Source organism: Microplitis mediator, chromosome 1 (genome assembly GCF_029852145.1).
Source record: "Microplitis mediator isolate UGA2020A chromosome 1, iyMicMedi2.1, whole genome shotgun sequence".
NCBI lineage: Eukaryota > Metazoa > Arthropoda > Insecta > Hymenoptera > Braconidae > Microplitis > Microplitis mediator.
In genome coordinates this window covers 16,758,625-16,778,085 of record NC_079969.1, presented here as the reverse complement: position 1 = coordinate 16,778,085, position 19,461 = coordinate 16,758,625, and the positions used below count along the sequence as shown (strand labels likewise).

At 34.1% G+C, this 19,461-nt stretch overlaps 1 protein-coding gene across 6 annotated transcripts in view; it reads left to right on the top strand.

The window, feature by feature from the left end:
- The window catches only part of LOC130678300 (S-adenosylmethionine decarboxylase proenzyme), a 37,316-nt gene that overhangs the window by 12,120 nt on the left and 5,735 nt on the right, over positions 1 to 19,461 (top strand). For 4 of the 6 annotated variants that reach the window (XM_057485450.1, XM_057485449.1, XM_057485452.1 and 1 more), the window contains 3 exons: positions 2,044 to 2,170; positions 2,725 to 2,827; positions 2,898 to 3,181. In XM_057485450.1, the coding sequence (XP_057341433.1) occupies positions 2,044 to 2,170; positions 2,725 to 2,827; positions 2,898 to 3,181 (514 nt within the window). Of the gene's footprint in view, positions 1 to 2,043; positions 2,171 to 2,724; positions 2,828 to 2,897; positions 3,182 to 3,305; positions 3,446 to 14,612; positions 14,735 to 19,461 lie in introns of all 6 variants that reach the window. The other 2 variants (XR_008991782.1, XR_008991781.1) reach the window with 2 other exon arrangements.

Below are 19,461 nucleotides of genomic sequence, written 5' to 3'. Positions count from 1 at the left end.
AGGAATGAAACTTTTTTTTTGTCATTTATATTGAAAGATAATCAATAATTATTAGTGTGGAATCACAAGGTGAAGGTTGAGAAAAATTTTAAAAATTATTATAAAAATGATTACGGATTGTGTCATAATTATAGATTATTAGTTTTATCAATTCTGCGTTTGATAGAATAGAGGTTAAGTAAAAAAAACATCGAATGAACGAACAAATTATAAAGAAGTATTATATTTAAATATTTTCTTGACTTTAAAAATTCTAAATAGTGGCATTTTGCTTCTTTTTCAACAAAAAACTATTTTAAAAATTGTTACTTCTTCTTCGTTTGTATTTTTATGGATTTATCCATTTCTTGATTTGACATGATCTTTAGACGGATACTAAGAATACGCCTATGGTTATCCGCTTGATAACCTACGATAATCTGAATTTATTTTTATACGAAACATTGTGATAAACTTACGTCGCGTGTAATATTAAAAATAGTAGATGAGTAGTTATATCGCGGCTAAGAAATTTTTATAAACTATTGAAATAAATTAATGTTTTTCACAATGTATAAACTCAGATTATCTAGAATAATATGTGAATAGGTCACAGTAAATTTTTCAAGTAAATATTATTTCCTTAAACAAGAATTCTGATCCTAAAAATCACATCGCGACCTTATATGTGTGTTTATATAAGAAATATTTCTCTTTACACTCGGTGTTTTATGGTTGGAAAACATTTTTTTTCAATTCCCGTCATTTGTCCAAAAGTGGACCAAAAGATAACTTCTTTTTTTTCATTTTCTTCGTTTCTGAATGCAGTTTTCGAAAAAAAAACGGTCTATCGGTTTACCCTGCGGGCCAGCCCCAAAACTTCCCGCTGTTTTCGAGCTCCTCGAGCTCGAAAACATTATTGTGAATGTGAACACATTTTCGAGCTCGAAAATACAAAAGTATACCATTGTTTTCGAAAAAAATCTTGCGAATGAATAAACCGATTTTTATGGTTGAGGCAGCAATCAACGCATTTTATTGAGTTCTAGAGCTGATTAGATTTTTAACTCGATCGTTCAAGTCGTTTCTGAAAAATCAATACAAAACTAAAAAAACAAAATTTTTTTTTCTCGTATTTCACCAATATTTTCGAGTCTACTCGATCAAATGATCTGAAATTCTCAGGAAAGTTGATGGCCAACAAGCTCTTTCGATTGCCGCCTAAACTATCCACATCGGTTTATTAGTTAAAAAATAACAAAGAGTTTACACACACACACACACACACGGACATTTATACACAGGTTACGTAACAAATGATCCGACGACAATTAATCCGCGACAATTGATCCTTGCGATGATTGATCCGTCGATAAAATGCGTGTATCATGAAAAATTACGCCCTTTTTTCATTAATTTTGTGAGCGTGTAACATAAAAAATATACTCACACACAAATTAGTGAAAAAAGGGCGTAATTTTTCATGTTACACGCATTTTATCGACGGATCAATCGTCGCAAGGATCAATGGTCGCGGATTAATTGTCGCGGATCAATTGTCGCGGATGAATTGTCTTCGGATCATCGGTCGTGTCACCTCATACACACATACTGACACCTCGACATCATTCTGAAAACAGTCGGGATAGCTTCCGAGTACCTCAAAACGTCGACAACTGAACCTAAGTTCTATTGACTCAGGATAAAACACGATTTCAGACTGCGGGTGATGTCAGCCCTCGCCTGCGACTCGGGCAGCCGTTCTCATCCTAGTTTGAAATTGTCTTGTTTCATCCCTTGTCACACAATTATTATTAAATGCAAGCATAGGTCTTTAAAGCTAATTCCTCAAGCTTTCCAAAACCCTATAATGAGTCATAATCATCATAATTAAAACATCAATTGAAGCTATCTGGAAAGTACCGATCTATTCTATTCCGAATATAGTCGGATGGCACTTTTTTTTAGTTACATTTTAAAACCTTTCTGTATAATGCAAGCTATTTAGATCGTTAGAAATTTTATATCGCATTCGTAAGTTTCATTTAATTTTTTTATTTATAGTGAAAGCAGTATGTTTGTGGCAAAGCGTCGGTTGATTTTGAAGACCTGCGGTACAACAACTCCATTGCAGTGTATAGTATCATTACTGGATCTTGTTGAGGAATATACTGGATTTGATGAAGTAGAAGTAATTATCATTATTTTGTCTCATGTTATTTATTTATGTTTTATAAAATTCGACATTACTATTCTGCAACTTAAATATTTAATAAATTGAAAGTTTATGTTTATATTATATCATCGAACTGCGTGGCTTTCAATTCATTTCTAATATGATTCAGCCTCGTGAATGTTTGAATACAATAGTATTATTGGTGTGTGCAGTTAGTCTATTCTTTTTAAACAGAACATTCAATGACTTTTTCTCAGTTTATTAACTCATGAGCTAATCCAAAATATATAAATCAGATACTCCTGCTATTGAATTCAAAATTCTTATCTTATCAAAAGTTAGGAGAAAGTTATTTCCAATACATTTTTTTTAAATAAGCTAGAATGCTCTTTATTATCAGTGTTTCTGACTGACAAACTGATCGTTTGTCAAAAAGTGAAATATATTTTTGGAATTTTCAGAGTAGCATTTGTAAAAACATCAATACTATTACAACAACTTAAAATTACATACCAAGTCTAAGGTGTAGCATGATTACTAAGTATAAACTTGTTTAACACTGATTTTAGGATTTGTTTTACTCCCGGAAAAACTACAAAAGACCAGAGTTGCAAATGTCTCCTCATTGTGCTTTTGAAGAAGAAGTTGCATTATTGGACACGATTTTTTCTGGTAATATTTCAAGATAATATATTTTCGAAAGTAAGAAATTCTATGAATTATGAATATTTAATTTTTATAGATGGAGAGGCATATTGTTTAGGCAATGCTGATAAAAATTGTTGGTATTTATATACTTTGAACCGTGGAAAATCTTTTCACTCACCAAAAGAACCCGATCAGACTTTGGAAATATTAATGACTAATCTCAACACTGACATAATGTCTATTTTTACTCGTGAAAGATGTTCATCTGCTGCTGAAGCGACCCAAAAATCTGGAATAGATAAAATCATTCCAAATATGAACATCGATGATTTTCTTTTTGAACCCTGTGGTTACTCTATGAACGGAGTCGCAAAAAATGTAAGTTTATATATATATATATATATATATATATATATATATATATATATATATATATATATCATATTCTCATAAATTAAAAAAAAAACTTATTTCTATTTTTTTTAATGTGACGGAACCTAAGTCCGCCTCCGCTGACCGGAAGCCAGTACCTCGCCCTTTTGGGCATACTTGCACTGCGTAGCATTCCCATCTTCTGACCCAGACGACACTCTTAGTCGAAAAATATAATCAAGTGATGACTAAGGTGTTCATTAACCGGAGGTATAATCAAAAATTCTCATTGCGCATGGTATCTAAGCACAGCCACCACGAGTCCTACCTCTCTCGGGCCAAACACTATTCCCATCCCAGGAAATGAAAACTCTGGTCGCAGTGGGCTTGGAAAGGCCCCCCGTGGTACCAGACTTCCAGCTCTGGTCAGCATGGTTGCGTAGGATTAGTTGTGGGGTGCAACTTCTTCCCATACCCTTCGTAAAGGGCTTCCTCCACTTGTTTCTTTCGGGTTTCCAACAAGCCATTATCCGCTGGTTCATCCCCTGATAGATTTTCTACTTTCCCGAGCTGAGATATACTCTAATTATTCAAGGCAAATCAAAGTTTAGAGCAACTCGAGGGTTATCATTTCTATGCGAAGATAATTCATGTCGAATCAGTAAGCTTTCCTGTATATTGAGTAGGATATAAGAAGACGCCAGTTAAAATTTGAGTCCTTAATATTAATATCAAGTACTCCCTGATTGCAATTTTCTATTTCCCATTTAAATAACATGGAAAAAAAATTTAAGTTTTAATCTTAATATAATTTAATTTTTTATCTCCGCAATGACGTATTGCATAAATAAGCCCAGGATACATTTTTGTAGGAAATTTAACGCTCTACAAAATAGGTATCTTCCAATTTTTTAATAAATCCATCTATTTGACAGTTATTTGAGCTTGAAGTTAAATTTATAGTAAATTTCGAGATCTTTTTATCTTTCCGGCAAAACTATCAGACATATCACCAAATGTCGTCGAACCTTTTTTGTAGACAATTTTATTTCCTACGAATTATCGTGAATAAAATTTTTTAAGATTCCACATCGTTCTCTAGTTATTTTAATTTCCATGTCAAGATCTTGAAATCGATCACAACACTAATTTTTTTATGAGCTTAAGATTAAAATGAAAATAACTAGAAAACATTGAAGAATTCGAAAATAGCATATTGTACAACTAGTGCGGTAAGTTGTCGATTGCCCACGAGGGCGAAGTTGAGCGCACGAACGAAGTGAGCGCACGCAGATAATCGTTTAACGCACACAAATTTCGTGGAAACAGTTGAATGGGCAAACAGCTATTTGGCGAACAAAAGAGCGTGCGCTAAGATAATACCTATATTGCATTAATGATAAAAAATATTTTGTAGAGAATAACATTTTCTACAAAAAGGGTTCCATAATATTTTGTGATAAGTCCGATAGTTTCGCCGGAAAAGTGAAAAAATCTAAAAATTTAATAGAAATTCGACTTCAAGCTCGAGTAACTTTTGAACGAATGGATTTAACAAAAAATGGTGAAAGACTTTTATTGTAGAGAATTCGATTCTCTACGACATATGCCAACAGATTTTTCCTACGGCGCCTCGTTAGCTAGTTATGAAAATCGACGCAAAAATAGTATATTACACACCTAGTGAAGTAAAGTAAGAAATGTCTCAGATCACATGTTAGATTACATGTGATCTAAGACATTTCTTACATTACTTCCCTAGGTGTGTAATAAACTATTCCATGTTATCCCTGGCGGATTTGAATTACGGTGGAAACACCGTGGATCCATGGTGGTTACTCGGTGGCTTTGTGTTATTTTACTACCGTATATACACGGTGTTCCCACCGTGGTTCCACGATGAACCCCCCGTTGTTCCACGGTGTACCTCCCGTTGTTTCACGGTGCATCCACTGTAATTGCGAGGTGTACCCGATGAAAAAATATTTTGTCTAATCATATATGATCATGCATAATTGTCTTTATATAATCAGATCCAAAAATTGGCCAGGTCTGATCATACATAACTTGATCTGTTTATATATGTACACATATGATTATATATAACCATGCATGAACGAATATAGTCATTTTTAGAATCTCATTTAGAATATCTGTAAATTATTAATTAAGTAATTTAAATAGGATTTATTGTCTTTATAAATATAAATGTCGGTTAAAATTAAATAATAAAAAAAAAAAATTACTATCCGTTGACTACTATTTTACTACGAGGTCACCCGTCCAATTAATGTCCCACGCCGATGCTGCTTTGGTTATCGATGGATTGTAGTCTGATCCTCTACTCTGTTCTACACTTAAAATAGAGAAAAGTTTATGGCATTACTTAACTCAAATAATCAAATTGATACTTTATACTTTTAAATTGCTGCCGAAACCTTTGAACATTTTTTAAGTATTGGGGATTTAAGTTTGATTGATAGTTGACAGAATAAAAATTTAATAACGTTGATATTAAAAAATTGTCATATTATTTAATACATATATATATATATATATATATATATATATATATATATATATATATATATATATATATATATATATATATATATATATATATATATATATATATATATATATATATATATATTGGAACTATATACATAATTAAATATTTATAGGTTTCATATCAATAAAGTCTGATCAGATTTAATCATATATTAGTCTGGTAGATAAGTTGAAAATGGTCGAAAATAGAGATACTGCTCTTAAAATTAGGTGAGATAGCTCATTGGATCCGGAATGACGTCTAGAAAAATGTGCCAAAAGATTGTATTAGCACGTAAAAAATTTAAAAAGTTATAAACAAATTAAGATGAAAAAAAACAGGCTTTTCGTTTTTTGCCAATATTCCATAAACTATTAATATTTAAGAAATCTAACAAAAAGATTCTTAAAGAGGAGGAAATTTCCAGAAAAAAACTCCCACCTCCTGGATTTCTATTTCAATTATTTATAATTTTAATTTAACGCTGAAAATGGGTCTCCGCGCAACATTATTAAGTTGCGCGCGCAGCGTCAAAAGCGAGTACGACACATTAATTAATTTATTTAAGGTATTAAATATTTTTTTTTAATTTTAAAAAATTATGGTGTATTCTGAACACTTTAAATAATTTATTCCCGTTGGAAATTTTACTTAAAGTTAATTTTTTAACAAGTTGAACGATTGTTAACTAACAAAATTTTCTCGAACTTACGTCTTCATTGTAAATGAGAAAAAATGTTTAAATAATTGTCGTATAAATTTTTCGCTTCGTGGAGCCTTTCTTACATACATACTCAACAAGATCACGCGATAAAAAATGAAAAAATATTCATACTTTGTTTATAATAATTTTTGTACTTGAACAAAAACCGAAAAATCCAAGTAATGTTGCTAAAAAAAATTTTTTTTTTCTTAATCATCATATTATCGTTGTTTCATTAATACAAGATATCAATTCAGTTGAAAAAAAAAATTTTTACGTCATTTGTTGATAAATTTTTTTTTAAACAAATTGATTATTTCAATAATTTTAAAAAATTTTTTTTCACAAATTCATTCTATTACAAATATTATGATTTAAAAAAAAAAATTTTTCCTTAATAACAATTTTTAATTATTTATAATCGTTTTTTTTATATTTCGATGGTTTGAATAATTAGTTAAGAAATTATTTTTTATCTAAAAATCATAATTGACAGACCTCTATAAAGTAACAAAAAAAAAATTTTTTTTATCAACAATTTCATCGTTTATTAACTTACCAATTTGTTATAAACAAATTTTCTACTTTGTTTTATTTATTTCTAAATCTTCTCAAATTTACAAATACGACCACATATAACAAAGTATAGAAAAAATTTTTTTTCAATTTTTATTGTACTTTTAAAAAATACGTGCTACAAAAGTTGCAGCGGCTGCTTCATTTGTCTATTAAAAAACTAACATAACTTTGAAACTATTAGAGATATGAAAATAAACATTTTAGTGGATTTTATAAAGGATTAAACGATCTTTCTATATAATTATATATGACCCCATATACACTGGTCACAGAAATTAAGGGATAGAAAAAAAATCCGAAATTTTTAGGTGATTTTCAACATGCTGTAACTCGGTAAAAAATGGTCGTATAAAAAATCTAAAAAAAGCAAATTGTAGCCTCAAGTTTCTAGTTTTCAGATCTGGACCTCAAAATTTTTTATCATGTACGGTTCCGGAGTAATCATAAGAAAACCAACGAAAAAAAAATTTTCAAAATTTTTGCTGGTCTTTCAATACCTCTATGGGCGACAATAAATTTTTTTGAATAATCCGACTGTCTGACTTTTCTCGGAAATTTTATGCCCTTTAATTTGGTGGCCTTAAAAAGTCTCTACGACGATTTGGCGCCGAGTTATCATTGATCAAAGCAAAAAAGTCCATTTTGGCTTTGATAATCAATAACTCCGGATGTATTGGTCGTACAGAGAATGGAAGCAGGGTTTTGAAAACTGGAAAACATTCTCTATAAGGCAAAATTAGTGGCATTTGATAGAAAAATTTTTTTTAAAGCGATATTGTTTGGTAAAAAACAGGTCAAAATTCACAAATTTAAGGATATTCGGAAATCTTGCTATAACTTTGGATATAAGGGATGAACAAAGGATATCTTCGACTTTTTTTCAACCTCAAAGTGTCCTCAAGTTTCTCGGTTTTTGTTCATTTTTTCGATTTGAAAATGGTTTTTTTTACCGATAATCTTCATTTCTTCGATCAAAAAGATCGATTATCGGAAAAAATTGAAAAAAAAAAAATTTTGAAAAAAATTTTTTTTTTTCAAAATTTTTTTTTTCAAAAATTTTTTTTTTTCAAAATTTTTTTTTTTGTTGTATCTGAAATGATTTATCATTGTCAAAAAAAAATTCCGAAAATTTTTTTTACCGCCGGCATTAGAGTTACCCAAAGGGTATGTTTGTTAAGTTGACATTTGAAGCAGATGCAGTTACAGCGGTAAAAAAAATTTTAGGAATTTTTTTTTGACAATGATAAATCATTTCAGATACAACAAAAAAAAAAATTTTGAAAAAAAAAAATTTTTGAAAAAAAAAATTTTGAAAAAAAAAAATTTTTTTCAAAATTTTTTTTTTTTCAATTTTTTCCGATAATCGATCTTTTTGATCGAAGAAATGAAGATTATCGGTAAAAAAACCATTTTCAAATCGAAAAAATGAACAAAAACCGAGAAACTTGAGGACACTTTGAGGTTGAAAAAAAGTCGAAGATATCCTTTGTTCATCCCTTATATCCAAAGTTATAGCAAGATTTCCGAATATCCTTAAATTTGTGAATTTTGACCTGTTTTTTACCAAACAATATCGCTTTAAAAAAAATTTTTCTATCAAATGCCACTAATTTTGCCTTATAGAGAATGTTTTCCAGTTTTCAAAACCCTGCTTCCATTCTCTGTACGACCAATACATCCGGAGTTATTGATTATCAAAGCCAAAATGGACTTTTTTGCTTTGATCAATGATAACTCGGCGCCAAATCGTCGTAGAGACTTTTTAAGGCCACCAAATTAAAGGGCATAAAATTTCCGAGAAAAGTCAGACAGTCGGATTATTCAAAAAAATTTATTGTCGCCCATAGAGGTATTGAAAGACCAGCAAAAATTTTGAAAATTTTTTTTTCGTTGGTTTTCTTATGATTACTCCGGAACCGTACATGATAAAAAATTTTGAGGTCCAGATCTGAAAACTAGAAACTTGAGGCTACAATTTGCTTTTTTTAGATTTTTTATACGACCATTTTTTACCGAGTTACAGCATGTTGAAAATCACCTAAAAATTTCGGATTTTTTTTCTATCCCTTAATTTCTGTGACCAGTGTATAATCATGCATGATTATATATAACTTCATATATGATTATATATAATCATATATGATCATGTATATGAACATATATTATCATATATGATTAGACAAAATCTTTTTTTCATCGGGTATCCACTGTAATTACGCGGTGTATCCACCGTGATTTCACGGTGTATTCGCCGTGATTAAACGGTGTAACCGCCGTCGTCCCACCATATAACCACCGTGGTCCCACCGTGTAACCACCGTGATTACACGATATACCCACTGAATTTATATATAATAACATAAATCATTATAGTTCAATTTCATAGAAATATATAAACTACATGATTTTGTGTGTAATCTTTCATATTTATCTATCCAGTCAAAAAACGTTATTATATTTTTTAAATTTTTTATATAATTTTATAAATTTATATAAAATTTTAGATGATCATATAGAATTTTTAATAATTGTTATTCGAAAAAACTGATTTTATAATGATTCATAAATCTTGTAAAGTCGATAAAATTTTTTAATTTACCGCATTCATAAATGTTATAAAGTATACATCCTTTTTTAAAATTTGTGGAAATAGACAAACAAAACCCTTAGCGGGAGAGTTGAGGGAATTTCGAAATTTCAATAATGAATGTAGTTATAAAAAATGCCACTTGGCACCTGAATGGAAAGTAGATTTTTCGAAAATTTTTAGCACTGCCCTGATTTTTCGCTAGCTCGCTCTTAGTTTCAAATGAAGGCGACCCTTGTTCATTTTTATTATGCTTGATAGAATATTTTGTATATAGTAAAACTGTTAGGTTATAATCATCATCTAAAAATTAATTAAACATTGTAGACTATGGATATAGCAATACTTTATTTGCGTAAAGGTTATACTGGTATATTATCTATATTATGTTTTGTCAAATTAACTATCTGAAGTTCTCCGAGAAAGTAAGTCGTTGCTCTTCTTTACCCTCACTCTTAGAAAACGGGCCTAGTTTCATACGATGACTACACACTAACATGTATCACAAGATATTCATGTACGAAATTAACTTATTCGATCGATTGAGTAAGAAGTCTACCTTCCATTTCGGCTGCCGAAGGTCCTTTTTTTTTGAAATTTTAATAAACGATAAATGAAGCAATGAAGTATTCACAAATGATATAAATAAATAAATAACTAAGTGAATATAATAAAATGATGAATTGTTACTTTGTAAAAAAAATACTTTTATATAAAATAAAATTAAATCGCGTAAATTTTTCAAATATTAAACCGGACTCGGCGTTTTTGGGTCTCGGTTGCTGTGATATTATTCTGCTGGGAGTTGTTGTCGTCGTCGTCGTGTTGACAGAATTTGCCTCGTAAACCGGCTTTAATCTGTCCACTGCAATGGCGATTTGTCGTCTACGAAAATCGACGATAAAGTATTTATCGTGTCGAGTTATTACACGATATGGACCTTTGTACGGTGGTGACAAAGATGGTCCAACCTGGTCATTTTGTACCAGTACGTGACTGCAAGTACTAACGTTCCTGAAACAGAAAACATAATGCTTGCCGGGACGCGACATTTCGGCCGGTGCCAATAAGTTGAAATGACGTTTTAGGGTATTGAAAATGTCATGAGCCGTAGTTTTGTTAGTGAGAGTAAGTAACTCACCAGGTAATCGGATAGGCTCACCGTATACTAATTCAGCCGGTGTCGTCTGTGTGTCGTCTTTCCAAGCAGCGCGTAAGCCGAGCAAAACGACTGGTAATGCATCATACCATGACTCTTGATGACACAAAGGTGCTGATTTTAGCTGGCGATGTAAAGGTTCGACGAGACCATTGGCTTGCGGATGATACGGCGTAGTATTCAGGTGTTTTATTCCATACATATTCATTATCGATTGGAATAACGACGATTTCGAATTGCAGACCTTGATCCGAGGTAATGCGTTTAGGTACTCCGTGGCGAGAAATCCAGTGCAGCGATAGTGCATTTGCTATTGTCTCTGCAGTTCCATTGGATAATGGGACAGCCTCAGGAAACCTAGTGAGTCGGTCGATGAACGTTAATCACTGATTAAAGCCTCTTGACGTTTTTAAAGACACTAAGTCGATGTGAATGTGCTCGAATCGTTCAGTTGGAGGTTCAAAACTGGCGATTGGCGATGACACGTGTCTCTGAATCTTATTCTCCTGGCAATCAATGCAAGGTTTCGCCCATTAACGGCAGTCTTTATTGGCAGATGGCCGGACGTATCGTTTCGAGACCAATTTAAGTGATCTTTTTATTCCAGGATGAGCGAGCGTGTGTAACAAGTTGAATACTTTTTTCCTCAGCGGTCCTGGAATGTAAGGTCGCACCGCACCTGATGCAATGTCACAGTTGCAGCAGTTGTTGAAGCTCGAGATCTTGCTTCTGTGCATTGGCAAGTTCTTCTGATGTAATGACAGTAGACACTGATTCGACTCGTGACAATGTGTAAGCGACAATATTGCCGTTACCCGACACATGTCTGATATTAGTCATAAATTGACCGGTGAGATCCAAACGGTGGAATTGCCATGGTGAAGCTCTCTCCATACGCTGTTCAAATGCGTGTTGAAGCGGTTTGTGATCTGTGTAAATCGTTACGTGTCGACCTTCGAAAATATGCCGGAAATGTCTCTCGGCTTCGTAGATCGCGTGTAGTTCTCGATCATAACTCGGCAATTTTTGGATCGACGGCTGTAATTTCCGGCTAAAGAAAGCCAGCGGCTGCCAGTCATTGCTTACGAGTTGCTGGAGGACGGCACCGATCCCGATTTCTGATACATCGGTAAAAACTGCCCAATCCACATCGGTTCTTGGGTGCACGAGGAGTGTTGCATCAGCGAGAGATCGTTTAGCGCCATCAAAGGCGTTTTGCAAATCAGCTGTCCAGTTGACAGGATAGGATCCTTTGATTTTCGGTCCTTCCAGAATTTTACTTAACGGCGCTAAAATTTCTGCAGCGTTCTTAATGAACTTCCTGTAGAAATTAATTGTGTCGGGGAATCCACAAAGCGCTTTAACGGTTTTAGGAGACTGGAGATTAACGATAGCTTCAACTATTTCCGGCAACGGTTTAATGCCGTGCTCGTTGATTAAATAACCGAGGAATTTAACTTCGGTTTTGCCTAGCTGGTACTCCGGAACGTTTATTACTAATCCGTAATCACGAAGACGTTGAAATAATATCTTGAGGTGTTTTAAATGCTCCTCTTCGTCTTTGGATGCGACTAGTATATCGTTGACGTATGGAAATACAAAATTCAATATATACATACATCGACCCGTGGTTTAAAATTATTTGAATATAATAAATAGTTACTCGGTGAGAAAATTATGGTGACATCTATAATTAAAATTTCGATTTCGACCGAGCACTCGACCCAACGGATGGATTGAAACGAGAGATCCGGTATAGACTTCGAACGGAACGGACACGTTTCTGATTAATTCGATTCGCGACTGAAACGAGCACTTTCGATTCATGAAAAGAACAACTGAATCGCGAGAAATAATTATTGTGAATAACCCGATTATTTTTGTAAACAAATAACCGCCTTTTTGTGATCAAGTGAACAAGCCGTAGTATTGGCGTGAAAACTAAACAAAGTGTACGATCGAATTTGTTAATGAATAAGTGAAGTACGTTCGCGGAATGATTAAAATTAATTAATTAATTACGTGTAATAATTGTATGATAGTGCAATTTGAACGCATTACCGAAATAGAATCTTATTTTATGTTTTATTTTATTTCTTTCGACATTTTCCAAGAATTATGGATTATGTGTGTCTCATTCGCACGGCAGTTTTGCAGCCTAAACGTGAAAGAATACTCTGACGTCACTAGTCAGATATTCCAGTGAAAAATCAAATAAGATTATTTTATTTCGTGAACTAACTGTTTCTTTTTTAATACGAACTGACTTTGTTTTTTCAATCAACTACGACTTTTGTAAGAAATTTCGTTTATATCGAGCCAAGCAGACACCGGCAATTTATATTTTGTTTGTTACCGATAATTTTTGTGATACCGATCAATTTATTTTGTTTTGTTCAATATACGACTAATTATTTTGTGTTAATTCTGATCAAATATTTTATCGTAATCTTAAGTGCCTGATCTTTCCCCGATCCGCCACCCTGAGCCGATTTGTTTTTGGTAATTGTTATTTGTTGATTATTAAATTACTTGGCACCCAACTTAATAATAATTGAACAACGTTACCAATTGTAAGGGTATTGGGACTTCACTCCGGTAGATCCCCGGTGGTGAAAAACCCGCTACATATTTTGGCGCCGAACGTCGGGCACAAAAGGTCAGGAGACATGGATCTACACGAGATTACGACCGTCATTTTCGAACAAGCCGTTTACGGATCGACTAATTTGATCGACTTCGTCAAGATGTTTTGTACACCGCCAGCGACTTGCCAGACCAATCTGAACACGACATCGAACAACACTCGTCTGCGGAACAAATACTGATACCGACTGACCAGATCAATCCAGCTAGGAGCAACGACCGATACCGATCACACCACAGGTGATCATCTGAACCGGCACGACGCCATTTGCTTCACCGACACTGTCCAATCGAAAAAGTCCGACCTGTACTTGCGTTGAAGCCATGATAGCACGACATGCTAGCCTATCTGCCGAGCGAACACGTCTTGGAGCCATCGAACGAGAGATGGGACAACAAATCGAAGCCCTCCGTCTCCAGGAGGAAGCTGCCGCTGCAGCATTGCGCGAGCTGGAAGTTCATGCACCGAGCTCGGTAGGATCCGAATCCGGTTACAAGTGGATCAACGACTTGACATCGACGCAGGTACGCGAACTTCTGCTCACCTTAAATGCTTGTACCCTAGGTACCGAAGAACTACACCGGGACTGGCTATATCGTGCGCTTCGACTGAAGCGACTCCCCGACACACCCTGGACAACCGCCTGACCATACGGTTTTACTTGCATACGAACACAGTATGGATTTTTTGAATCGCTTAGCTGTGGTGAGCACCGTTCAGGCGACCACAGCGTCGACTACAACCGTGACCAGTACGTGATCTGGCTTACTGAGGATGTATACGAACCCCAAATGGATCAGGGGATCCTGAAATTTTTAGAACTATGTTTCTTGTTTTTTAAAAAATATGAATTTTTGAATTTTATCGGAAAAAATTTTTTAACTTCCCGCTAAGAAAATTGGAAATTTTCCAAAATTCGGGAAGTTATTGGTTTCGGTCCGATTTTCGAAAACCGAATTTCTATCAGATCTTGACGTTTGGAGGTTCTAGGAAGCTATTCTGACTAATTTCACGATGATGTCTGAGTGTATGTACGTACATACGTATGTAAGTATCTGAAACTTTTGAACGGATGAACCGATTTTGATCGTGAAAGTGTCATTCGACGCGGCTTGTTAATATCTAAAAGATGTGAAAAATTAAGCCTGATCGGTCGAGTGCGTACGAAGATATTCCAAAAATAAAAGTTTTTCAAAAATGTTTTTTTTTAGATAACTTTCAATGTGCTCGGTGGATCGATTCCAAAATCTAATCAGCTCAAAACTTTATAAGCCGCCTCGATGGTCACCTCAATCGGTCAATTTGCTTGAGAGATATCGTTGGAGGAGAAATGGTAAAAAACGTTTTTCTAACTTCCCGCTGAGAAAATCGACGATTTCCAAAAAATTCGGGAAGTTATTGGTTTTACCCTGATTTTCGAAAATCGGGTTTTCATCATATGTCGACATTTGAAGGTGCTAGGATGGTATTCTGACATTTTCAGAGCGATGTCTGTATGTGTGTGTGTGTGTGTGTGCGTATGTGTGCTTGTGTGTGTGTGTGTGTGTGGATGTCAACCTCTCATATCTTTTTAATTAATGAACCGATTTAGATGGTTCTTGCAGCATTCGAAAGATATCTTCTGAACTCAGATTTTCAGAAAATTTTAGATCATTTAGTCAAATAGACTCTGAGATATTTAAAAGATACGAAAAAAAAAATTTTTTTTTTTCGTATTTTTTAGATATTTGAAAAACTGTTGGATCGATCAATTTCAAATTCTAACCAGCTCTAGAACTCGATAAAAGCTTTCGATTGCCACCAAGAACGTCTCAATCAGATAATACGTTCGAAAGATATCGTCGACGAAAGAAACAGTAGAAAACGGTTTTTTGCAAATATCGTCGAAACGACTAAACCAATCATTCCCAAAATTTCATCAGCTCTAGACCTCAATAAAACGCGCCGATTGCCACCTCAACCGTCTTAATCGGATAATCCGTTCAAGAGATATCGTCGACGAAAGAATGGAAAAAATCGTTTTTTTCCGTTTTTCGTGGATATTTCGGAATCTATCAAATCGATCAATTCCAAAATCTAATCAGCTCTAGAACTTGATGTAAGCATCCTATTGCCACCTCAACCGTCCTAATCGGATAATCCGTTCGAGAGATATCGTCGACGGAAGCACAGTAAAAAATCGTTTTTTTTTTTTTTCATTTTTCGTGAATATTTCGGAAACTATCGAATCGATCAATTACAAAATCTAATCAGCTCTAGAACTCGATAAAAGCATTCGATTGCTGCCAAGAACGTCCCAATCAGATAATCCGTTCGAGAGATATTGTTGACGGAATAATAAATGTAAAATCTATATCTGCTTTTTCCATTGAAAAACATCATAATTACTGAACATAATTACTCAAAACTAATATGTTCTTCTTTATATAAGTCATTGAAAGTGATTGCTCAAAAATCGTCATGTTCGCTGGTATCACGATATACTTACACGATTTAGATACAACGTATCACGTAAATACTTATTTTTAAGCTAATTATTGAACATAATTGTCAATAAATATATAATAAACGCTCATTCATTCATTATTGTGGATTCTAAATTTTTAAACTTTAACATAAACCGTAACCCTTTTGAGCTTGAAAAGCTCATAAGAAAAGAGAAACAAAGGTTTTTTTGAGCTCGAAGGGCTCGAAAATGTATTTATACTAATCTTTTTGAGCTCTTAGAGCTCGAAAACAGCGGGAAGTTTAGGGGCTGGCCTGCAGGGCCAACCGATGCTCAGATTTTTTTTTCAAAAGAACGGCATACTAAAGTATTATCGAGCTCAAAGAGCTCGAAAATGTATTCACAACAATTTTTTCGAGCTCAAGGAGCTCGAAAACAGCGGGAAGTTTTGGGGCTGGCCCGCAGGGTCAACCGATAGACAGATCTTTTTCTTTATTTTTTTGTTAAGTAAAGTTGAGCAATCACGTAATTTTGTAAGTTTCAGCAGTAAAAATTTCACTTGTTGACGTAATAACGTGAAAACGACCATTATTGACGTTTATGACGAAGTTCACTGACACGAACCCGACATCACTGCTCAAGCAAAAAGCAGAGTCGAAGCATCGCTTCATAAATAGTTTTACTTCAAACAAAATTCTCACCAAGCTTCCAAATAAAACGTCAAGTGGGGTTGACAGCATCCCAACAATCGTATTGAAACACCTGCCTGGCAACGCTATTCGTGCCCTGACAATCATATTCAATAACACACTCAAACTGTACTATTTCCCCAAGAACTGGACAAGAGCCAAAGTACTACCGATCATGAAGAAAGACAAGGATCCATCAAAAGCAACAAATTATAGGTTGATCAGCCTCACTCCCACCCTCAGCAAAGTAGTTGAAATAATCATGAATATCCACATCAGCAAATTCTGCACCTATAATAAGATAATACTTGAACAACAATTAGGTTTCAAACACAATCACTCAATAGTCCACGCAACTAATATACTCATCTCAGATATACAACAACTTCACTAAAACCAATTAGTCGGAGCGATGCTAATCGACCTAGAAAAAGCTTGATTCCGTGGTTAAACGGATTTTTAATCTAATAAGACTGGGTTTCCCAGAGTAGACCCGTACATTACCTCTCCAGTAACAGTAAACCAGGATTGAACATCTTCTCGCTTAAGGCGAAGATTCCTGGCACAGATAAAGTGATTGAAGTCCCGCATAAGACAATAGTAAAATATTTTGGCGTGCATCTTGATGAGTTGTTACAACCCAACAAGCATATCGATGTACAAATTGATAAAGCCAAGGCAGCATTCATAGCGAATTGACTATTGTTCTACTGTAAGCATTTACATAGAAGACTTAAAATTATTCATTACTAACTATTGATAAGGCCAATACTCACATACCTAGCACCAATATGGTAGAACACCAGGGCAGCTGTAATGAAAAAACTAAGAGTATTTGAGCGCAGAATTTTAAAGTTAGGGGTATGCGAATAGTTCAAACTATTTTTATAATTCGAACTATTCGAATAATTCGAAATATTTCATTCGAAACTGGAATATTCGTACACCCCTAGTTTAAAAGCATGTCTGAGCATACACAGATCCAGCTCCCTGTACGATTAACATATCCCGAGTTATTGATTGTCAAAGTCAAAATGGACTTTTTTGCTTTGATCGGCGATAACTCTGCGCCAAAGCGTCGTGAAAACTTTTCAAAGATAGCCGATAAAAAGTCATTGAAGTACCTTAGAGAGCTTTAAAATAAGATTATCAAAATAAATTTATTAAAGCCCATAGACTGTTTTTAAAACAAGCAAAAATTTGGAAATTTTTAACTTCCCGTTAAGAAAATCGACGATTTTCGAAAAATTGGGAAGTTATTGTTTTTACCCCGATTTTCGAAAGTCGAGTTTTCATCAGATGTCGACGTTTCGAGGTCCTAGGAAGCTATTCTGACTATTTTCAGAATGATGTCCGAGTGTATGTATGTGTGTGTGTGTATGTATGTGTGTGTGTGTGTGTGTGTGTGTGTGTGTGTGTGTGTGTGTGTGTGTGTGTGTGTGTGTGTGTGTAAACTCTTTGTAACTTTTTAACTAATGAATCGATTTGGATGGTTAAGGTGGCAATCGAAAGAGCTTGTTGGCCCTCAACTTTCCTGAAAATTTCAGATCATTTAATCAAGACTCGAAAATTTTGGCGAATACCGAAAAAAAAAATTTTTTTTTTTTAGTTTTTTAGTGATTTCTCAGAAACGACTTGAACGATCGACTTCAAAATCTAATCAGCTCTAGAACTTCATAAGCCGCGTCGAATGCCACCACAACCATCTCAATCGGTTAATTTGTTCGAGAGATATCGTTGGCGAAAGAAATGATAAAAAAACTGTTTTTTTCAATTATCTTTGAAGTGACTTATCTGATCGATTTCAAAATCTAATCAGCTCTAGAACTTAATAAAACGCGCCGATTGCCACCTCAAACGTCAAAATCGGTTGATTAGTTCAAAAGATATCGGCGCTGAAAAGTTAAAAAAATAACATTTTATGTTATTTTTTCCGGATAAATTAAAATATAATGTGCTAAAACGTGTCTGAAATCATACCAACTCTTTCTCAATATAGTCTCTTTCGATCATCAGATAATGTCATGTAACTTGTTCCTTAGTTTTAAACATGTTGGCAGCAAAAAATTAAAAAAACCCAGTCTTTAATGTTTTTCTCGGAGATTCCATATATTATTGCTCTGACCTAAGTCAAAACTCATTCAAATCTTGATTTTGATCACTGACATTGATTTCTGCCTCAATACATGTACTTCAGAGAACATAATCGAAAATATAAATTTAAAAGCCGCTTCTTCATCAATGATTTTTGATTCTTAACTTTTAAACTCTAGCATGAAACGTTACTTGTTAGATCTTGAAAAGCTCATAAAAAAAAAAATGATTGCATGTAATAGCATTTTCGAGTTCGAAGAGCTCGAAAATATATTCACAGTGATGTTTTCAAGCTCCTTGAGCTCGAAAACAGCGGGAAGTTTTGGGGCTGGCCCGCAGGGCCAACCGACGCCCAGATTTTTTTTACAGTAATTTTCTCAGGATTACTCCGAAACCATGCATGATTAAAATTTTTTCAAGTCTAGATCTTAAAACTAGACACTCGAAGCTACAATTCGCTTTCTTGTTTTTACTGTACGACCGTTTCCCTCCGAGTGACAGTATGTTGAAAATCACTTAAAAATTTGGAATATATCTAGGTACCTTGATCTCTGCCTTAATGCTTAGTCAAGAGTCTGTGAACTTTGCAATCAAAAAAGCTAAAATGGCAACCGGAGCAACCGTAGCAATTGAAAGTCTAGCAGAAAATGTATCTTGGTATTCAAATGCCAAATTACTTAATTCAATGGTAACATTAATTTTCTTCTATGCCTTTCCGGTGTGGGGGCTTGCTAACGTTGAGAAAATAGAGACATCCTAAGCAGATCACTACAGAAAAGCTCTATATCTACCAAATAGTACACCTAAGTACGCACTGAAAGTCGAACCTGG